At 40.1% G+C, this 18947-nt stretch overlaps 1 protein-coding gene across 2 annotated transcripts in view; it reads left to right on the forward strand.

Annotated features, from left to right (window-relative positions):
- Nucleotides 1-1184: 1184 nt before the first annotated feature.
- TMEM168 (transmembrane protein 168) overlaps nt 1185-18947 on the forward strand; it is a 59589-nt gene continuing 41826 nt past the window's right edge. Inside the window, exons 1-2 of one of the 2 annotated variants that reach the window (XM_032643550.1) lie at nt 1185-1739; nt 6381-7638. In XM_032643550.1, coding sequence (XP_032499441.1) covers nt 6511-7638 — 1128 coding nt within the window. In that variant the 5' untranslated portion in view covers nt 1185-1739; nt 6381-6510. The remainder of the gene's footprint in view (nt 1740-6380; nt 7639-18947) is intronic. The other variant, XM_032643551.1, reaches the window with a different exon arrangement.

An 18947-nucleotide genomic window follows, 5' to 3' on the forward strand; every position in this document is an offset into this window, starting at 1 on the left:
GCCCGCTGATGTATTACAATGAGCATATAATGAGGCTCAAGGTCCACTGGAAGTCAAATCTTCCGCCATCTTGGACCTAGTTGGTTCTAACCAGTTTTTGTCATGTCCTATGGCTATGTCATTCTTTTAAAGGTTGTGCCCTGCCCCCTTCCCTACTGTTTCAGTTGGAGGTCAAGCTGCTGTATAGTCTGTTGTGCTTTATTCCAAAGGAGATAAACCATGTAAAGGTTTTAAGGTAATTTTTATTTTATTTTATTTTTTGTGGTACGCGGGCCTCTCACTGTTGTGGCCTCTCCCGTTGCGGATCACAGGCTCCGGACGCGCAGGCTCAGCGGCCATGGCTCACGGGCCCAGCCGCCCCGCGGCATGTGGGATCTTCCCGGACCGGGGCACGAACCCGTGTCCCCTGCATCGGCAGGCGGACTCTCAACCACTGCGCCACCAGGGACGCCCTAAGGTAATTTTTACATACATCATCTTATTTAATCCCTACAACAACCCTGTAAGGTAGGTATTATTAGCATTCTACTTACATATGAGGGAACTGGGGTTCATAGAGACTGACCTCGCTAAGTGCTATGAACAGTAGAAAATTATGGTAGGGACAGAAGGCTGGCAGGCAGGAAGGGCTTCTTGGAGAGGGAGGGGGAATTCATACTTTTTGAGGGCCTACCTTATGATGCCAGAAAAAAAAATGTTTTACTGAATATTCACAACATGGAAGGAAGGTTTCCTTCCTTTGCAAAGAAGGTTTTGTTACCATTTCTTAGATGGAGAAACCTAGGTGGTACATAGGAAGGGGAGAAACCAGAATTCAAACCCCAAAATCATCAGCTCCACAGCTGTTGTGAAACGCTGCCGAGGAATATCCCCTTATGTTTATTCAGTGCGTTCAGATACAAAGAAGAATTAGCCCTGGAATGTGAAGGACCCTCAGGATGCGGGGCCGGTGAACGTGTAAGGGACGGGGTGGGGGGGGGAGAGGGGTAATGGAATGGGTCGGGACTGGGGGAGCTTAGCGTTGTCGGCGGAGTAAAGACCCAGGCGGTTTATGAAAGGAAGTCTTAATTAGAAAAGGAGGCGAGGAGGGCTTTGAAGGCGAGCCTAAGGAGCTTGAGCTTTTAGCTGGTCAGTGGACACAAAGCCATATATTATGCGATAGGTATCAAAGAGCAGCAACGCCTCCTGCAGTATTTACTGTTTTTGTGTGGCCGGCCGGCCCGGCCGCTTTGCCCCGGTCTCGGTCAAGCCCGAGGTGGCGGCCTAGAGGCTTGATGGACACGGTCGGCCTGATCCTTCGTGGTCTTCCAGCTCCCTGTTCGCCGCCCATTCCAGGTCCAGGAAGGCGACAGCTTGTACCCCAGGTGGGGCCGTTTGCGCTCGCGCAGCGCCGAACGCACCTGGGTCCGCGGCGGCTCGGAGGGTTTGGGCGGGGAGGGGGGCAGGGCCTGGGCCGGCTCTCAGGGAGGAAGCGCGTTGTGTGGCTTGACCCCGGCGGCGTTCCGTACCGTCGCGGATCCGGCGGCGGGAATATGGCGGCCGTAACCGGGCCAGTAACGGAGAAAGTTTCCGACGAGACTGGCCTGTGCTAGAGCGTGCGGCCTCTGGCCCTCGACTCCCCTGGAATCCCGCCTCCCCACTCCGAGTCGCAGGCTCAGCCGCAAGGGCCCTCCCTTTACCGTGCTGGCCCCAGCGCCGACTCCGAGGGTTGAGAGAGTTGGTAGCAGCGGCCGAGTCAGGTAGGTGGGCGAGGGGGTCACTGGCGAGGCGGTGAGACCTGGGCACAGTCACCGCCCGGGGCTCAGAGTGGTGCGGGCCCCAAGCTCCGCCCAGCCGGCCTCCTGGGGCGGAGGTAGGGATACCTGCCCGGAGAGAAGTTGATGGTGTGGGGTGGAGGATGGAAGGCGGGGCGCCTCTCCGTATCCCCCAGCAGTTCCCCACTGAGCTGGGTTATGGTCGACAACAGCGAGGCTTCTTCTTGGGCCTCCCACATCTTGCTAGGAGGAGGCAGAATGGAAGAAGAATTGTTATCGCTGCCCTATTGCTGAGGGATTTAGTATTCGAGGTGCCATTCTCCTTGTATGAGATGGGTCCAAAGAGTTATTATCATGAATTCATAGAACCGAAGCACTGGAATTCCCCGACCCTGGGTGCTCAGTATGTTCTTTCAGCTTTTGACACTTCCCCTAGATGGGACGGAAATAGTTTCTGAGTCTAAAGACGTTGCACGTGATATAGTGTGTCTTGGATTCCCTAGAAGTAGGACATGAAAGAGAACTTGTCGGTCTGGAGGAATTTGGATGAATTAAGTGAAGGCTGGCATAAGTCCGAGAGAGAAGCAAACCAATTAGACAACTTGTTTACTCTTTGTATATTAATACGTGCCCTATAACTGATTGGCATTGTTGTTAAATATAGTTATTTCTGCATCACTCTTTATTTCTTCAACAAGTACGTGTTGAATACCTACTTGGTGTCGAACTTTCTGCTAAACAGTACTTTTTGCTAAACAGTATTCAATACTGGTGTACAGTATCGAAGACAGACTTTCAGAGACCTTTTGATCTAATGGGGAATGCAGATTTTCAACAGTTGATGGTCAATATTTTGCTGTTACAGAGGAAGTACATGGATCATATAAATGAGTCAAGGTGATTGCCCTAAGAAAATCATTTAAGCTGAGGCATAAAGAGTAAAGAATAGGAGTGAGCCAGGTGTGAGGACTGGGATGGGGCCAAGAGGAGGGAAAGCAGTGCACCTGGAGAGGGAATAGCATTAGTATGGTTCAGAAAGGTATGGCTAGAATACAAGTTCAAGAGGAAGAATGGTAAGAGATGAGGCAGGAGAGTTATGCATATCCAATGAGGAGATCGTGTTATAAGGCATTTTAAGGAGTTTAGACTTTGTTGCTTAGAGTGATGGGAAGCTGCTGGGGGCTTTTACGTAACAGAATGATATGACAAATTTTGGCTTTAAAAAAGATACTTCTTGGAGAAGGGCAAGAGTGGATGCAAGGAGACATTCAACCATGAGATGATGGTGGCCAGAACTGGGATTGTGACCTTGAGGATGAAAAGAGGTAGATACATTTAAGAGGTGTGCAGGAAAAAGAGTGGACAAGACTTGGGTGACGATTACATACAGGTGGTGAAGGAGAAGAGGGTTTAGAGTAGTACATAGGATTTTATAAAACAGACTCTGGCAGTTGTTGGTTAACTTGTCTTGTATTCAGATTGACTCTTCTGTGCTCCTTTTTTATCTGCCTCTCAAGGAATTTCCCACTGAATCATTAGTGATGGCAGACCCACTGAAAAAGTTTGCAGTGCTTTGTTTTTACTCTGATTCAGGCTGTTTGTCTTTTGAAGAAGGTCAGAATGGGAAAAGACTTTTGTAGATTAGCTGTTTAAAAATAATATTCTGTCATGTTGGTTTTGGCCTATAACAGGGTGGCTGCATATATTCCATGCTATGAATGTGCTGTACTTTATTATTTACGTGTTTTCCTTTACCTTTTTCTAAGCTTTTACCTCAGTGCAGAACCGAGCTAGTGCTTTTATTTCTGTCAGGTAGGTTAATATATATGTGTTTAAGTGTATAGTGAGAGAAGAGCCTAGGTTTGGGATTGAACATCCAAAGGATAGATTCAGAATGAAAACCCTGCAAGGAGACAGAGAGGAGAGATCAGTGAGTTAGGAAGAAAATCTGGAGTCTGGTCTTTGGAAGCTAAAGGAAGGGCAGGTTTCAGAAGGTGAAAGGAGTCAAAAACATCAAAGGTTGTTTGAGGAATGTGCAAGATAATGAGTGAAAAAAACCCATGGGATTTAGGAATTTGCAGGTTATTTTAGAACTTGGCAGAGCAATTTGTTGTGTGGTGGAAACCACTGTTTAGTTGGTATGAGAAGTAAAGCAGTCAAATATTGGCTGTCAAGAGGACCGAAGATTGAACTTGGAAGAGGAGATGAGGATTAGTGAGGATTGTTTAGTTTTGTTTGTTGTTTCTGTATTTTTTTTTTTGGTATCATTTTTTGATTTGTTTTGTTTTGTTTTGCTGTACGTGGGCCTCTCACTGTTGTGGCCTCTCCCGTTGCGGAGCACAGGCTCCGGATGCGCAGGCTCAGCGGCCATGGCTCACGGGCCCAGCCGCTCCGCGGCATGTGGGATCTTCCCGGACCGGGGCACGAACCCGTGTCCCCTGCATCGGCAGGCGGACTCTCAACCACTGCGCCACCAGGGAAGCCCTGGTATCATTTTTTAAAAAGAGCTTTGCAAATGGTTGTGTCAATGGATAAGAGAAGAGTTGGAGTTTAAAGAGAGAGGAGGGAGTGTGAAGTTCTGGAAGAGGCAGAGGGGAAGGGATACGTGTGTGGCTAAAAGATGTAGCCTTAGATAGGGAAGGGACAGCCTTCCTTTCTTGAATCAGGAATTGTAGATAGAGGTGAGTTTGTGGTGTTGGAAACTCAGGTAAACTCCCTGCTGATGACTTCATTGGAGGCAAAGTCATCTGGTGAGAATTTGGTGGGAAGTGGATGTCAGAGATTTGAGGATAGGGAAAAGAGGTTTGCATAATCACAGAGAATGAGAGTGTGTTGACCAGAGAAACATAGAACTATGTCTCATGAGTTGAGTGGCAACCATTTAGTCTGGTGTGTGATTTTTTTTTCTCCAACAGTGTTCAATCATCTGAGCCCAGACTGTACCATCGACCTTTTGAGGACATATATTCCAACATATTTGTTGAATGATTATATAGCACATAGAAGTAATGTTTTAAAAAATGCAATGCACTCTAGATACTATCAGTTTCTTAAGTAAAAAGATAAAACCTAAATATACCAAGGAAGATATTTTCTTTAGTGGTGTGTGGTTTCTTAAGAAATGATTGAATGAAAATGTAATTGAGGAAAAATTAGCATTCTTAGTTAATTAAATAAACTTAGCTGTAAAAAATATACATGTTGAACATGTAAATTACTAATAATACTTGGAACCTCCCAGAGACCCTAAAGCTGTCACCCGGTGACATTCTTTTCCAGCGAAATGGGTAATTAAGAGTTAATTCCAAGTTATCTCATATTTATCTTGGGTCTTTCTTTTAGTGTCCTGCTATTAGAAAGTATAAATAAGCTGATCACAAACTAGTTACTTTTTGAGTTTTTATTGATTGAGTTCTCTATGGATATTCAGTGTGACCCTGAGCCATTGCATGGATCATTTCTTCTGAAATAGCATACTAGAAAATTTGAAGAATTATGTAGTAGAGAGTTAAATCATTTTTTGACTACATCATGTTTGAAGTGCAACTTGAAGGGGCACTTAAGATTGAAATAATTATCTGGGTCCTTTGACAAATAATTGTTGTGGTAACTTTTTAAAAGTAAAATTATAGTTTTAAAAATTTACCTTACAATAAATATTGGTCAGCATTCCAACTTTACAGTTTTGACTAGAAAGGTCCAGAATTGGTTTGCTACAAAGATTGTAGGTTTGATAATCAAAGTAATTTAGTAGAGGAAAAAGTACAGAGAGAACTATGGATCAACTTCAGTGACTGAGTAACTTTAATACAGTTAAACTTCTAATAAGTTTATTAAACACTGTTAGACTAAGATTTCATCGCATTTTAGAGGTGACTGGTAAAAAGATGTAGATGATTTTAGGCAGGTAGTAATGGTTGCTATTATTGGATACTGTTGCTTTTCAAATTAGAGGTAATGATGAGGTCCCTTGTTTCATTTAAGAATTGAGTAGCTTTCCATTGTGCCAGACGCATCTGCTACATCTAAGCTAAGTTGAATATCTCATCTTTGCATGTTGTTGAAAAACCACATATCGGAGTAAAAATGAATTATGTGAATTCCTCACCATCTCTGGAAAAACAGTTTCATTGATGGTGACTTAGTCATACAATCCTAGCATAGGATGAGTAGAAAAAAATCTCCATTTTTGTTTGGATAAACTGCAGAGTTTTTAAGCCAGAGACAATTAGCATTAAGATACACACAAGTCGGGCTTCCCTGGTGGCGCAGTGGTTGAGAGTCCGCCTGCCGATGCAGGGGACACGGGTTCGTGCCCCGGTCCGGGAAGATCCCACATGCCGCAGAGCGGCTGGGCCCGTGAGCCATGGCCGCTGAGGCTGCGCGTCCGGAGCCTGCGTGTCCGGAGCCTGTGCTCCGCAACGGGAGAGGCCACAACAGTGAGAGGCCCGCGTACCTCAAAAAAAAAAAAAAAAACCCCAAAAAAAGATACACACAAGTCACATTTTAAGCTGGGTTTCAGAACAAACTTTATTTCTCACTTATTCGTTATTTTGTATAAGGAAGATACATGTGAAAGGCAAATTACATAAAATTAACAACGAAATATTTTTTTCTTCTTTTTAGATCACTACAAACAAACAAATTCCACCAGAGAAAATGCTGAAGTAGGAGTTACAGAAACATTGGATTTGCTGGATGAAATACAAGCAGTTAATTTTTGTAACGTGGGGAGAAAGCCCAGATTGACAGATTAATGTGTAAATCACTGCGTTATTGCTTTAGTCATTGTCTCTATTTAGCAATGACAAGACTGGAAGAAGTAAACAGAGAAGTGAACATGCATTCTTCAGTGCGTTATCTTGGCTATTTAGCCAGAATTAATCTACTGGTTGCTATATGCTTAGGTCTTTATGTAAGATGGGAAAAAACAGCAAATTCCTTAATTTTGGTAATTTTTATTCTTGGTCTTTTTGTTCTTGGAATTGCCAGCATACTCTATTATTATTTTTCAATGGAAGCGGCAAGTTTAAGTCTATCCAATCTTTGGTTTGGATTCTTGCTTGGCCTCCTGTGTTTTCTTGATAATTCATCGTTTAAAAATGATGTGAAAGAAGAATCAACCAAATATTTGCTTCTAACTTCCATAGTATTAAGGATACTATGCTCTTTGGTGGAGAGAATTTCTGGTTATGTCCGTCATCGACCCACCTTACTAACCACAGTTGAATTTCTGGAACTTGTTGGATTTGCCATTGCCAGCACAACTATGTTGGTGGAAAAGTCTCTGAGTGTCATTTTACTTGTTGTAGCTTTGGCCATGCTGATTATTGACCTGAGAATGAAGTCTTTTCTAGCTATTCCAAACTTAGTTATTTTTGCAGTCTTGCTGTTTTTCTCCACATTGGAAACTCCCCAAAATCCAGTTGCTTTTGCATGTTTTTTTATTTGCCTGATAACTGATCCTTTCCTTGACATTTATTTTAGTGGACTTTCAGTGACTGAAAGGTGGAAACCCTATTTGTACCGTGGAAGAATTTGCAGAAGACTTTCTGTTGTTTTCACTGGGATGATTGAGCTTACATTTTTCATTCTTTCAGCATTTAAACTTAGAGACACTCATCTCTGGTATTTTGTAATACCAGGCTTTTCCATTTTTGGAATATTCTGGATGATTTGCCATATTATTTTTCTTTTAACTCTTTGGGGATTCCATTCCAAATTAAATGACTGCCATAAAGTATATTTTACTCACAGGGTAGATAACAATAACCTAGATAGAATCATGGCATCCAAAGGGATGCGCCACTTTTGCTTAATTTCAGAGCAGTTAGTTTTTTTTAGTCTTCTTGCAACAGCAATTTTGGGAGCAGTTTCCTGGCAGGTAAGCTTACAGTTTGTTTATTATGTCAGTACCTATGATATGTGATTAAATGCTTGCTTCAAGAGTTGAATTATTAGAATTGAAAGGTCAAGTTCCTGATTTCAGAAGTAGATGGTGGGGCACTTACTTAATTTTGTTCCTGGAATTGAAGTACTGAATGAATATTGACAGGATAATTTCATTTGCTTTCTAGCAAGAAGAACCAGAATATTAGGAATACTCAGCATGTGACATGCCTCCTACCTTCTTATTGTTAATGAAACACTCATGGATTAAAGATCCTTAGAATATTAACATTTGAAGGGTGCTTAGAGATTGTTCCTTAATTTTTTCACTTTACACACGAGGAAACTGAAAGCCAGAAAACATATCCAGAGTCACCGGTACTAGCCAGAACTAGGTTACCTAGCTTCTGTCTACTCCATTGATCTCCTCATTATATTTCTTTTATATAGTCATTTTCCTAAGATTTTATGGAAAAGGTGATTAGTTATATAATGACATATCAGATTCTTAATTACAGATTAGAGCCTCTCCTAAGAAAGAAAAAACTAGTTTTACAATACGTTTGCTTCCCACAATGTTTTTTTTTTTTTTTAAAAAAAGGTCTTTTGTAGACAAAGACATTCAAACTATATGGCTAGAGTTTATATCTGTAGTTTATATCAGTCTTCCATTCTCTGAACATTTATTGACTATACTGTATATCAGGTACTGTACTGGTGCTGAAGATCTCGAGATGAGTAAAAAATGTCTCCGTCATTAAAGAAGGCACAATCTCTAATGGGAGGCGGAAGAGGCAAGGCACGTAAACCAATAATTATTATTACAGTGTCACAAATACTGTAATTTGGGTACATCAGGTTGTGATGTAGGGCAAAAATGAAGGTGAATTTTGCTTGGTGCAGTTCTCTGCTTTGCACCAGTTGCAGCAGAGTGATTTGTCGATGTGAGTGTCTGAAGAGGCGATGTGGAGACTTGCCTGGGAATGGTACATTTTAGTCATTGTGGGCTAGGGCATGGAGCCTGTGTGGGAGTCAACCAGATGATTAAAAAGAAAAAATCATGGGTGTTGCCTGAGGATATCTTACTCTATTTGCCAGTGCTAGGGACTATTAGAAAGATGATGATGGATGAGAACTCTACCAGGAGTTCTCATTCCTCTTCCTCTCTTCTCTCCTTCCTGTTAGCTCCTTTCCCAGCCCGACTTTTTTTCATTTCCAAATCAGCCTCATTCATGCTTGACACCTTTCTAATCATCAAATCCTGAAACCAAATATTTTGTAAGTCACCAAATTCTTGTTTTCTCATACAAGTGGTCTTAAACATGGTGTGTGTACTACTGGAGATACACAGAAGCTTTCCAATGAGTCTGTCAGCAAAGATAATTTTAAGACAGTTTCCAGATTTTCACCTTCCAGTCAACTGTTTCTTAAAGTTTATCTACTTGAGATAGGTGTGGAGTGGTATCTTATTGTGATTTTAACTTGCGTGTCTCTAATGACTAATGATGTTGAGCATCTTTAATGTGTGTATTAGTCATTCACTTACCTTTGCTGAAGTGTCTATTCAGATCTTTTTTTGATCTAAATTGGGTTGTCTTCTTATGATTGAATTTTTTTTAACATCTTTATTGGAGTATAATTGCTTTACAATGGTGTCTTAGTTTCTGCCGTATAACAAAGTGAATCAGCTATACACATACATATATCCCCATATCTCCTCCCTCTTGCGTCTCCCTCCCACCCTCCCTATCCCACCCCTCTAGGTGGTCACAAAGCACCCAGCTGATCTCCCTGTGCTATGCGGCTGCTTTCCACTATCTATTTTACATTTGGTAGTGTATATATGTCAATGCTACTCTTCACTTCGTCTCAGCTTACTCTTCTCCCTCCCTGTGTCCTCAAGTCCATTCTCTATGTCTGCATCTTTATTCCTGTCCTGTCCCTACGTTCATCAGAACCTTTTTTTTTTTTTTTTAGATTCCATATATATGTGTTAACTTACAGTATTTGCTTTTCTCTTTCTGACTTACTTCACTCTCTGTGGCAGACTCTGGGTCCATCCACCTCACTACAAACAACTCAATTTCATATCTTTTTATGGCTGAGTAATATTCCATTGTATGTATGTGCCACATCTTCTTTATCCATTCATCTGTCGATGGACACTTAGGTTGCTTCCACATGCTGACTATTGTAAATAGAGTTGCAGTGAACATTGTGGTACATGACTCTTTCTGAATTATGGTTTTCTCAGGGTATATGCCCAGCAGTGGGATTGCTGGGTCATATGGTAGTACTATTTTTAGTTTTTTAAGGAACCTCAATACTGTTCTCCATACTGGCTGTATCAGTTTACATTCCCACCAACAGTGCAAGAGGGTTCCCTTTTCTCCACACCCTCTCCAGCATTTGTTGTTTGTAGATTTTTTAATGATGGCCATTCTTACTGGTGTGAAGTGATACCTCATTGTAGTTTTGATTTGCATTTCTCTAATGATTAGTGATGTTGAGCATCTTTTCATGTGTTTGTTGGCAATCTGTATATCTTCTTTGAAGAAATGTCTACCTAGGTCTTCTGCCCATTTTTGGATTGGGTTGTCTGTTTTTTTGATATTGAACTGCATGAGCTGCTTGTATATTTTGGAGGTTAATCCTTTGTCAGTTGCTTTGTTTGAAAATATTTTCTCCCATTCTGAGGGTTGTCTTTGCATCTTGTTTATGTTTTACTTTGCTGTGCAAAAGCTTTTAAGTTTCTTAGATCCCATTTTTTTGGTTTTTATTTCCATTTCTCTAGGAAGTGGGTCGAAAAGGATCTTGCTGTGATTGATGTCATAGAGTGTTCTGCTATGTTTTCCTCTAAGAGTTTTATAGTGTCTGGCCTTACATTTAGGTGTTTAATCCATTTTGAGTTTATTTTTGTGTATGGTGTTAGGGAGAGTTCTAATTTCATTCTCTTACATGTAGCTGTCCAGTTTCCCCAGCACCACTTTTTGAAGAGGCTGTCTTTTCTTCATTGTATATTCTTGCCTTCTTTATCAAAGATAAGGTTACCATACGTGCATGTGTTTATCTCTGGGCTTTCTATCTTGTTCCATTGATCTGTATTTCTGTTTTTGTGCCACTACCATACTGTCTTGGTTAGTGTAGCTTTGTAGTGTAGTCTGAAGTCAGGGAGCCTGATTCCTCCAGCTCCATTTTTCTTTCTCAAGATTGCTTTGGCTATTTGGGGTCCTTTGTGTCTCCCTACAAATTGTGAAATTATTTATTCTAGTTCTGTGAAAAATGCCAGTGGTAGTTTGATAGGGATTCCATGAATCTGTAGATTGCTTTGGGTAGTATAGTCATTTTCACAATGTTGATTCTTCCAATCCAAGAACATGGTCTATCTCTCAATCTGTTGGTATCATCTTTAATTTCTTTCATGAGTGTCTTACAGTTTTTTGCATACAGGTCTTTTGTCTTCTTAGGTAGGTTTATTCCTAGGTATTTTATTCTTTTTGTCGCAATGGTAAATGGGAGTGTTTCCTTAATTACTCTTTCAGAGTTTTCATCATTAGTGTATAGGAATGCAAGAGATTTATGTGCATTAATTTTGTATCCTGCTACTTTACCAAATTCATTGATTAGCTCTAGTAGTTTTCTGGTAGCATCTTTAGGATTCTCTGTGTATAGTATCATGTCATCTGCATACAGTGAAAGCTTTACTTCTTTTCCAATTTGGATTCCTTTTATTTCCTTTTCTTCTCAGATTGCTGTGGTTAAAACTTACAAAGCAATGTTGAATAGTAGTGGTGAGAGTGGGCAACCTTGTCTCGTTCCTGATCTTAGTGGAAATGGTTTCAGTTTTCACCATTGAGGACTATGTTGGCTGTGGGTTTGTCATATCTGGCCTTTATTATGTTGAGGTAAGTTCCCTCTATGCCTACTTTCTGGAGAGATTTTATCATAAATGGTGTTGAATTTTGTTGAAAGCTTTTTCTGCATCTATTGAGATTATCATATGGTGTTTATCCTTCGATTTGTTAATATGGTGTATCACATTGATTGATTCACATATATTGAAGAATCCTTGCATTCCTGGGATAAACCCCACTTGATCATGGTGTATGATCCTTTTAATGTGCTGTTGGATTCTGTTTGCTAGTATTTTGTTGAGGATTTTTGCATCTATGTTCATCAGTGATATTGGCCTGTAGCTTTCTTTTTCTGTGACATCTTTGTCTGGTTTTGGTATCAGGGTGATGGTGACCTCATAGAATGAGCTGGGGAGCATTCCTCCCTCTGCTATACTTCGGTAGAGTTTGAGAAGGATAGGTGTTAGCTCTTTTCTAAATGTTTGATAGAATTCGCCTGTGAAGCCATCTGGTCCTGGGCTTTTGTTTGTTGGAAGACTTTTAATCACAGTTTCAATTTCAGTGCTTGTGAGTGGTCCATTTATATTTTCTATTTCTTCCTGGTTCAGTCTCGGAAGGTTGTGCTTTTCTAAGAGTTTGTCCATTTCTTCAGGTTGTCCATTTTGTTGGCATAGAGTTGCTTGTAGTAATCTCTCATGATCCTTTGTATTTCAGTGGTGTCAGTTGTTAGTTCTCCTTTTTCATTTCTAATTCTGTTGATTTGAGGCTTTTACCTTTTTGATGAGTCTGGCTAATGGTTTATCAATTTTGTTTATCTTCTCAAAGAACCAGCTTTTAGTTTTATTGATCTTTGCTATTGTGTCCTTCATTTCCTTTTCATTTATTTCTCATCTGATCTTTATGATTTCTTCCCTTCTGATAACTTTGGGTGTTTTTTTGTTATTCTTTCTCTAATTGCTTGAGGTGCAAGGTTAGGTTGTTTATTCGAGATGTTTCCTGCTTCTTAAGGTGGGCTTGTATTGCTATAAACTTCCCTCTTAGAACTGCTTTGGCTGCATCCTATAGGTTTTGGGTTGTCATGTCCACATTGTCATTTGTTTCTAGGTACTTTTGGATTTCCTCTTTGATTTCTTCAGTGATCTCTTGGTTATTAAGTAACGTATTGTTTAGCCTCCATGTGTTTGTATGTTTTAAAGATTTTGTCCTGTAATTGATATCTAGTCCTATAGCATTTGGTCAGAAAAGGTACTTGATACGATTTCAATTTTCTTAAATTTACCAAGGTGTGATTTGTGACCCAAGATATTATCTGTCCTGGAGAATGTTCCATGAGCACTTGAGAAGAAAGTGCATTCTGTTGTTTTTGGATGGAATGTCCTATAAATATCACTTAATTCCATCTTGTTTAATGTATAATTTAAAGCATGTGTTTTCTTATTTATTTTCATTTTGGATGATCTGTCTGTTGGTGAAAGTGGGGTGTTAAAGTCCCCTGCTATGACTGTCTTCCTGTCAATTTCCTCTTTTATGGCCGTTAGAATTTACCTTAGGTGTTGAGGTGCTCCTATGTTGGGTGCATAAATATTTACAATTGTTATATCTTCTTCTTGGATCGATCCATTGATCATTATGTAGTGTCCTTCTTTATCTCTTGTAATAGTTTTTATTTTAAAGTTTGTTTTGTCTGATATGAGAATTGCTACTTCAGCTTTCTTTTGATTTCCATTTGCATGGAATATCTTTTTCCATCCCCTCACTTTCTGTCTGTATGTGTCCCTAGGTCTGAAGTGGGTCTCTGGTTGACAGCATAAATATGGGTGTTGGTTTTGTATCCATTCAGCCTAGGTCTGAAGTGGGTCTCTGGTTGACAGCATAAATATGGGTGTTGGTTTTGTATCCATTCAGCCTATGTCTTTTGGTTGGAGCATTTAATCTATTTACATTTAAGGTAATTATCGATATGTATGTTTCTATTTCCATTTTCTTAATTGTTTTGGGTTTGTTATTGTAGGTCCTTTCCTTCTCTGTTTCCTGCCTAGAGAAGTTCCTTTAACGTTTGTTATAAAGCTCGTTTGGTGATGCTGAATTCTGTTAGCTTTTGCTTGTCTGTAAAGGTTTTAATTTCTCTGTCAAATCTGAATGAGATCCTTGCTGGGTAATCTTGGTTGTAGGTTTTTCCCTTTCATCACTTTAAATATGTCTTGCCACTCCCTTCTGGCTTGCAGAGTTTCTGCTGAAAGATCTGCTGTTAACCTTATGGGGATTCCGTTGTATGTTTTTTGGTTTTTTTCTTGCTGCTTTTAATATTTTTTCTTTTTATTTAATTTTTGATAGTTTTATTAACATGTATCTTGGCGTGTTTCTCCTTGGATTTATCCTGTATGGGACTCTGCGTATCCTCGACTTATTTCCTTTCCCACATTAGGGAAATTTTCAACTATAATCTCTTCAAGTATTTTCTCAGACCCTTTCTTTTTCTCTTCTTCTGGGACCCCTATAATTTGAATGTTGGTGCATTTAATGTTGTCCCAGAGGTCTCTGTGACTATCCTCTATTCTTTTCATTCTTTTTTCTTTATTCTGCTTTGCAGTAGTTATTTCCACTATTTTATCTTCCAGGTCACTTATCCGTTCTTCTGCCTCAGTTATTCTGCTATTGATTCCTTGTAGAGAATTTTAAATTTCATTTATTGTGTTGTTCATTACTGTTTGTTTGCTCTTTAGTTCTTCTAGGTCCTTGTTAAACGTTTCTTGTATTTTCTCCATTCTATCTCCAAGATTTTGGATCATCTTTACTATCATTTCTCTGAATTCTTTTTCAGGTAGACTGCCTATTTACTCTTCATTTGTTTGGTCTGGTGGGTTTTTACTTTGCTCCTTCATCTGCTGCATATTTCTGTGTCTCCTCAGTTTGCTTATCTTACTGTGTTTGGGGTCTCCTTTTCGCAGGCTGCACGTTCGTAGTTCCCATTGTTTTTGGTGTCTGCCCCTGGTGGGTAAGGTTGGTTCAGTGGGTTATGTAAGCTTTCTGGTGGAGGGGACTGGTGCCTGTGTTCTGGTGTATGAGGCTGGATCTTGTCTTTCTGGTGGGCAGGACTGTGTCCAGTGGTGTGTTTTGGGGTGTCTGTGAACCTACTATGATTTTAGGCAGCCTCTCTGCTAATGGGTGGGGTTGTGTTCCTGTCTTGTTAGTTTTTTGGCATGGGGTATCCAGCACTGGTGCTTGCTGGTCGTTGAGTTGAGCTGGGTCTTAGCATTGAGATGGAGATCTCTTGGAGCGCTCTCACTGATTCATATTACTTGGGGCCGGGAGGTCTCTGGTGGTCAGGTGTCCTGAATTCGGCTCTCCCACTTCAGAGGCTCAGGCCTGACACCCGACCGGAGCACCAAGACCCTGTCAGCCACATGGCGGTCTATCAGCCCCTTTAGAACCAGTCTGCCCTCCTGTTTGGGATTTGATATCCTGCTGGTGTTGTAGGGTCTCCTGCAGAGGCAGTGGGTGGCTGTGGCTCATTGCGGGGACAAGGACACTGGCAGCAGAAGTTCTTATGATTGAATTTTAAGCGTTCTTTTTATATTCTGAATACAAGCCTTTTTATCAGATATATGATCTGGAAATGTTTTCTCCTAGTGTGTGGCTTATCTTTTTTTTTAATGATACTTTTTTTTGTGTGTGTGGTACGCGGGCCTGTCACTGCTGTGGCCTCTCCTGTTGCGGAGCACAGGCTCCGGACGTGCAGGCTCAGCAGCCATGGCTCACGGGCCCAGCCGCTCCACGGCATGTCGCATCTTCCCGGACTGTGGCACGAACCCGTGTCCCCTGCATCGGCAGGCAGACTCTCAACCACTGCGCCACCAGGGAAGCCCCAACTTTTTCTTTTATGGGCTGTGCTTTTAGGATCACATCTAAGATATTCATTGCTCAGGCCTAGGTCACAAAGATTTTTCTCCTATAGTTTTCTTCCAGTAGCTTTATCATTTTAGTTTTAACATTTAGGTATATGATCCATTTTGAGTTAATTTTTGTTATGGTATGAAGTAAGGATTTTTTTTTTAATATGGCTTTCTAATTGGTCCAGCACCATTTATTGAAAAGACTATCATTTCCCATGTTGAATTACCTTGGCACCTTTGTCCAAAATCAGTGTCTGAGCTCTCTTTTTTGTTCCATTGACCTGTATATCTATCCTTGAAACAGGACTATGCTGTCTCACAAGATACGTTCTAATTTTCTTTGCAATTTCTTCTTTGACCTATGTTAAAGTTAAAAGTTTATTGTGTGATAGTTTAATATTTGGGGGATTTCCCACATTTTTTCTATTATTGATTTCTAATTTAATTCCAGGTGATTGGAGAACATAGTTTGTTTGATTTTAGTCTTTTATTAAGACTTGTTTTGTAGCCTGGCATGTGGTATTCTCGAGAATACATCATGTTTACTTTAAAAGAGTAAGTTCCTGATGTTGTTGATTAAAGTGTTCCATAAATATCAGCTAGGTTGTGTTGGTTGGTAGTGATGTTTATGTATCTATATCCTTGCTGATTTTCTAATTCTGAGAGAGTGATATTGAAAATCTCCATTAAAATTAACTAAATTGTGTACTTCTCATTTCAATTCTTTCATTTTCTTGCCTTATGTATTTTGGGTCTCTGTTCCTAGGTGTATATACATCCTTTTTTTTTTTTTGCGGTACACGGGCTTCTCACTGTTGTGGCCCCTCCTGTTGTGGAGCACAGGCTCTGGACGCGCAGGCTCAGCGGCCATGGCTCACGGGCCCAGCTGCTCCGCGGCATGTGGGATCCTCCTGGCCCGGGGCATGAACCCGTGTCCCCTGCATCGGCAGGCAGACTCTCAACCACTGCGCCACCAGGGAAGCCCTATACATCTTTAATTATACCTTCTTAATGTATTGACCTTCTTATCTTTATGGTAAACGGCATAGTTGAATAGTTACAACAGTCACCTAATGGCTTGCAAAATGTAACATTAACTAGCTAGCTGTTTACAGAGTTTGCCAACTCCTGTTTTAGGCCAGTACTTCTCAAACTTTAATATACATAGGAATCGCGTGGGGATCTTGTTAAAATCCCAAAGACTGGAATTTTGGGGGAGAGCCTGAAACTCTGCATTTCCAGAAATCTTAAAAGTTATGCAGAAAGTCCTAGTCAGAAGTACACCCACTGAGTGGCAAGGTATTAATTTAGCTATTCAAGACTAATGTGTATCTATCAGAGTTTTGTATGCATTAGTTGCTGTTTGGTAACTGCTGCTTGTGGTGTAGGCATTGTGTCTTTGATGCAATTAACTTTTTTTTTTAAATTGAAGTATAGTTGATTTACAATGTTGTGTTAGTTTCAGGTGTACAGCAAAGTGATTCAGTTTATGTGTATGTATAATATATTCTTTTTCAGATTCATTTCCCATATAGGTTATTAAAAAATATTGAGTATAGTTCCCTGGGTTATACAGTAGGTCCTTGTTGTTTATCTATTTTATATATAGTAGTGTGTTTATTACTGTCAAATTCCTAATTTATCCCTCCTTCCCACGTTTCCCCTTTGGTAACCATAAATTTGTTCTCTATGTTTGTGAGTCTGTTTCTGTTTTGTAAATAAGTTCATTTGTATTTTTTTAGATTCCACATATAAGTGATATCATATGATATTTGTCTTTCTCAGACTTACTTCACTTAGTATGATAATCTCTAGGTCCATCCATCTTGCTGCAAATGGCATTATTTCATTCTGTTTTTATGGCTGAGCAGTATTCCATTGTATATATGTGCCACATCTTCTTTATCCATTCATCTCTCGGTGGACACTTAGTTCGTTTTCATGTCTTGGCTATTATAAATAGTGATGCAGTGAACGTTAGGGTGCATGTATCTTATTGAATTATGGTTTATATCCTCAGGAGTGGGATTGCCAGATCATATGGTAGCTCTGTTTTCAGTTTTTTAAGACCATCATCAAAAACTCTACAAATAATACATGCTGGAGAGGGTGTGGAGAAAAGGCAACCCTCTTACACTATTGGTGAGAATGTAAATTGGTACAGCCACTATGGATAACAGTATGATGCAATTAACTTTTTAAACTTAATTAAAAAAAAACCATTTATTTATTTTTTTATTTGGCCGTGCCAGGTCTTAGTTGTGGCACGTGGGATATTCACTGCCGAGTGTGGGATCTTTTTTTTAGTTGCAGCATTGGGGATCCTTAGTTGCACCATGTGGGATCTTTTAGTTGCAGCATGCAGGATCTAGTTCCCTGACCAGGGATTGAACCCAGGCCCCCTGCCTTGGGAGTGTGTAGTCTTAACTGCTGGACCACCAGGGAAGTCCCTAAACTTAATTTTAATTTAATCTGTGCTCTGCCGAGTGTTCGGTGAGATCATCTCAAATTCTTCCAATTAGATTTTTCTTGAACTATTTTTGCTTAACATTCCTAAATGATATTGATACTGAATAGCTTTTTAATAATATAATCTAAACCCATTTTTCACATTTCTGTGAGAGTAATATTAAAGCGTAAAACTGATTTTCCCCTCTGTCCCATTAAAATATCCTTCAATGGATGGATTTCCACTGGAAAACTGATTGGGTGGGGGCAGACCCAATGTGGCAGGAAAAAAATGAGAAACTAAAGCCTTTTGAGTAGATCAAATAGTCAGCCATAAGTAGGATCAATGAAAGTAGAGGTAGACTGAAATCTAGAAGACTAGGTAAGAGCAAGGGATAAGGACCTGGACTAAGGTGACAGGGAAAAATTGCTGAGCTAAGGATATAACTGATAGAAGTATCAAGGGAAAAACAGATCTTGTTGAAAAGTAAAATTTATAGAGAATTTGAAATAAATTGATGAAATTTAGAGATGAAGAGTGTTTTGACATGGTATTTAGATAGTCTAAATATTAAAAAGATGTTGAGAGGCTAAAGGGAGCGGATGGGAATGTAGGATGATGGATTTCACTGAGTTAATGACCTAGTGGGCATTTGTTATTAACAAAATATTTTAGAGTAGGTTTATTTTTTAAAGTATATTTTTAGGCAGTCAAATGTACTCTCATTTTACTACCAGAAAGGTAAAACCAAACAGACACAAACATGAGACTAATCTGCCTCATGGAGCACAAGGTGGTTTAGACCTTACTTCCCAAAATGGGCTTAGCCACTTTTTCTTATTTTAAGGTTTTTGCATGTCAGTAGTTTGGGGGTTCTTTTAGTTTTACATAACTTAACAAAAATTTTTTATTAAGGAAAAATTTGCATACAGTAATATTCACCCTTTTTAGTGTACAATTCTGTGATTTTGACAAATGCATATAGTTGTATGACCACTACATTCAAAATATAGAGCAGTTCCATCACCCCCCAAAATTCCCTGCTGCCCCTTTGTAGTCAGTCCCGCTCCCAACCCCCAGTACTTGGCAACTAAACTGTTTTCTGTCC

This window comes from Phocoena sinus, chromosome 9 (genome assembly GCF_008692025.1).
Source record: "Phocoena sinus isolate mPhoSin1 chromosome 9, mPhoSin1.pri, whole genome shotgun sequence".
Lineage (NCBI taxonomy): Eukaryota > Metazoa > Chordata > Mammalia > Artiodactyla > Phocoenidae > Phocoena > Phocoena sinus.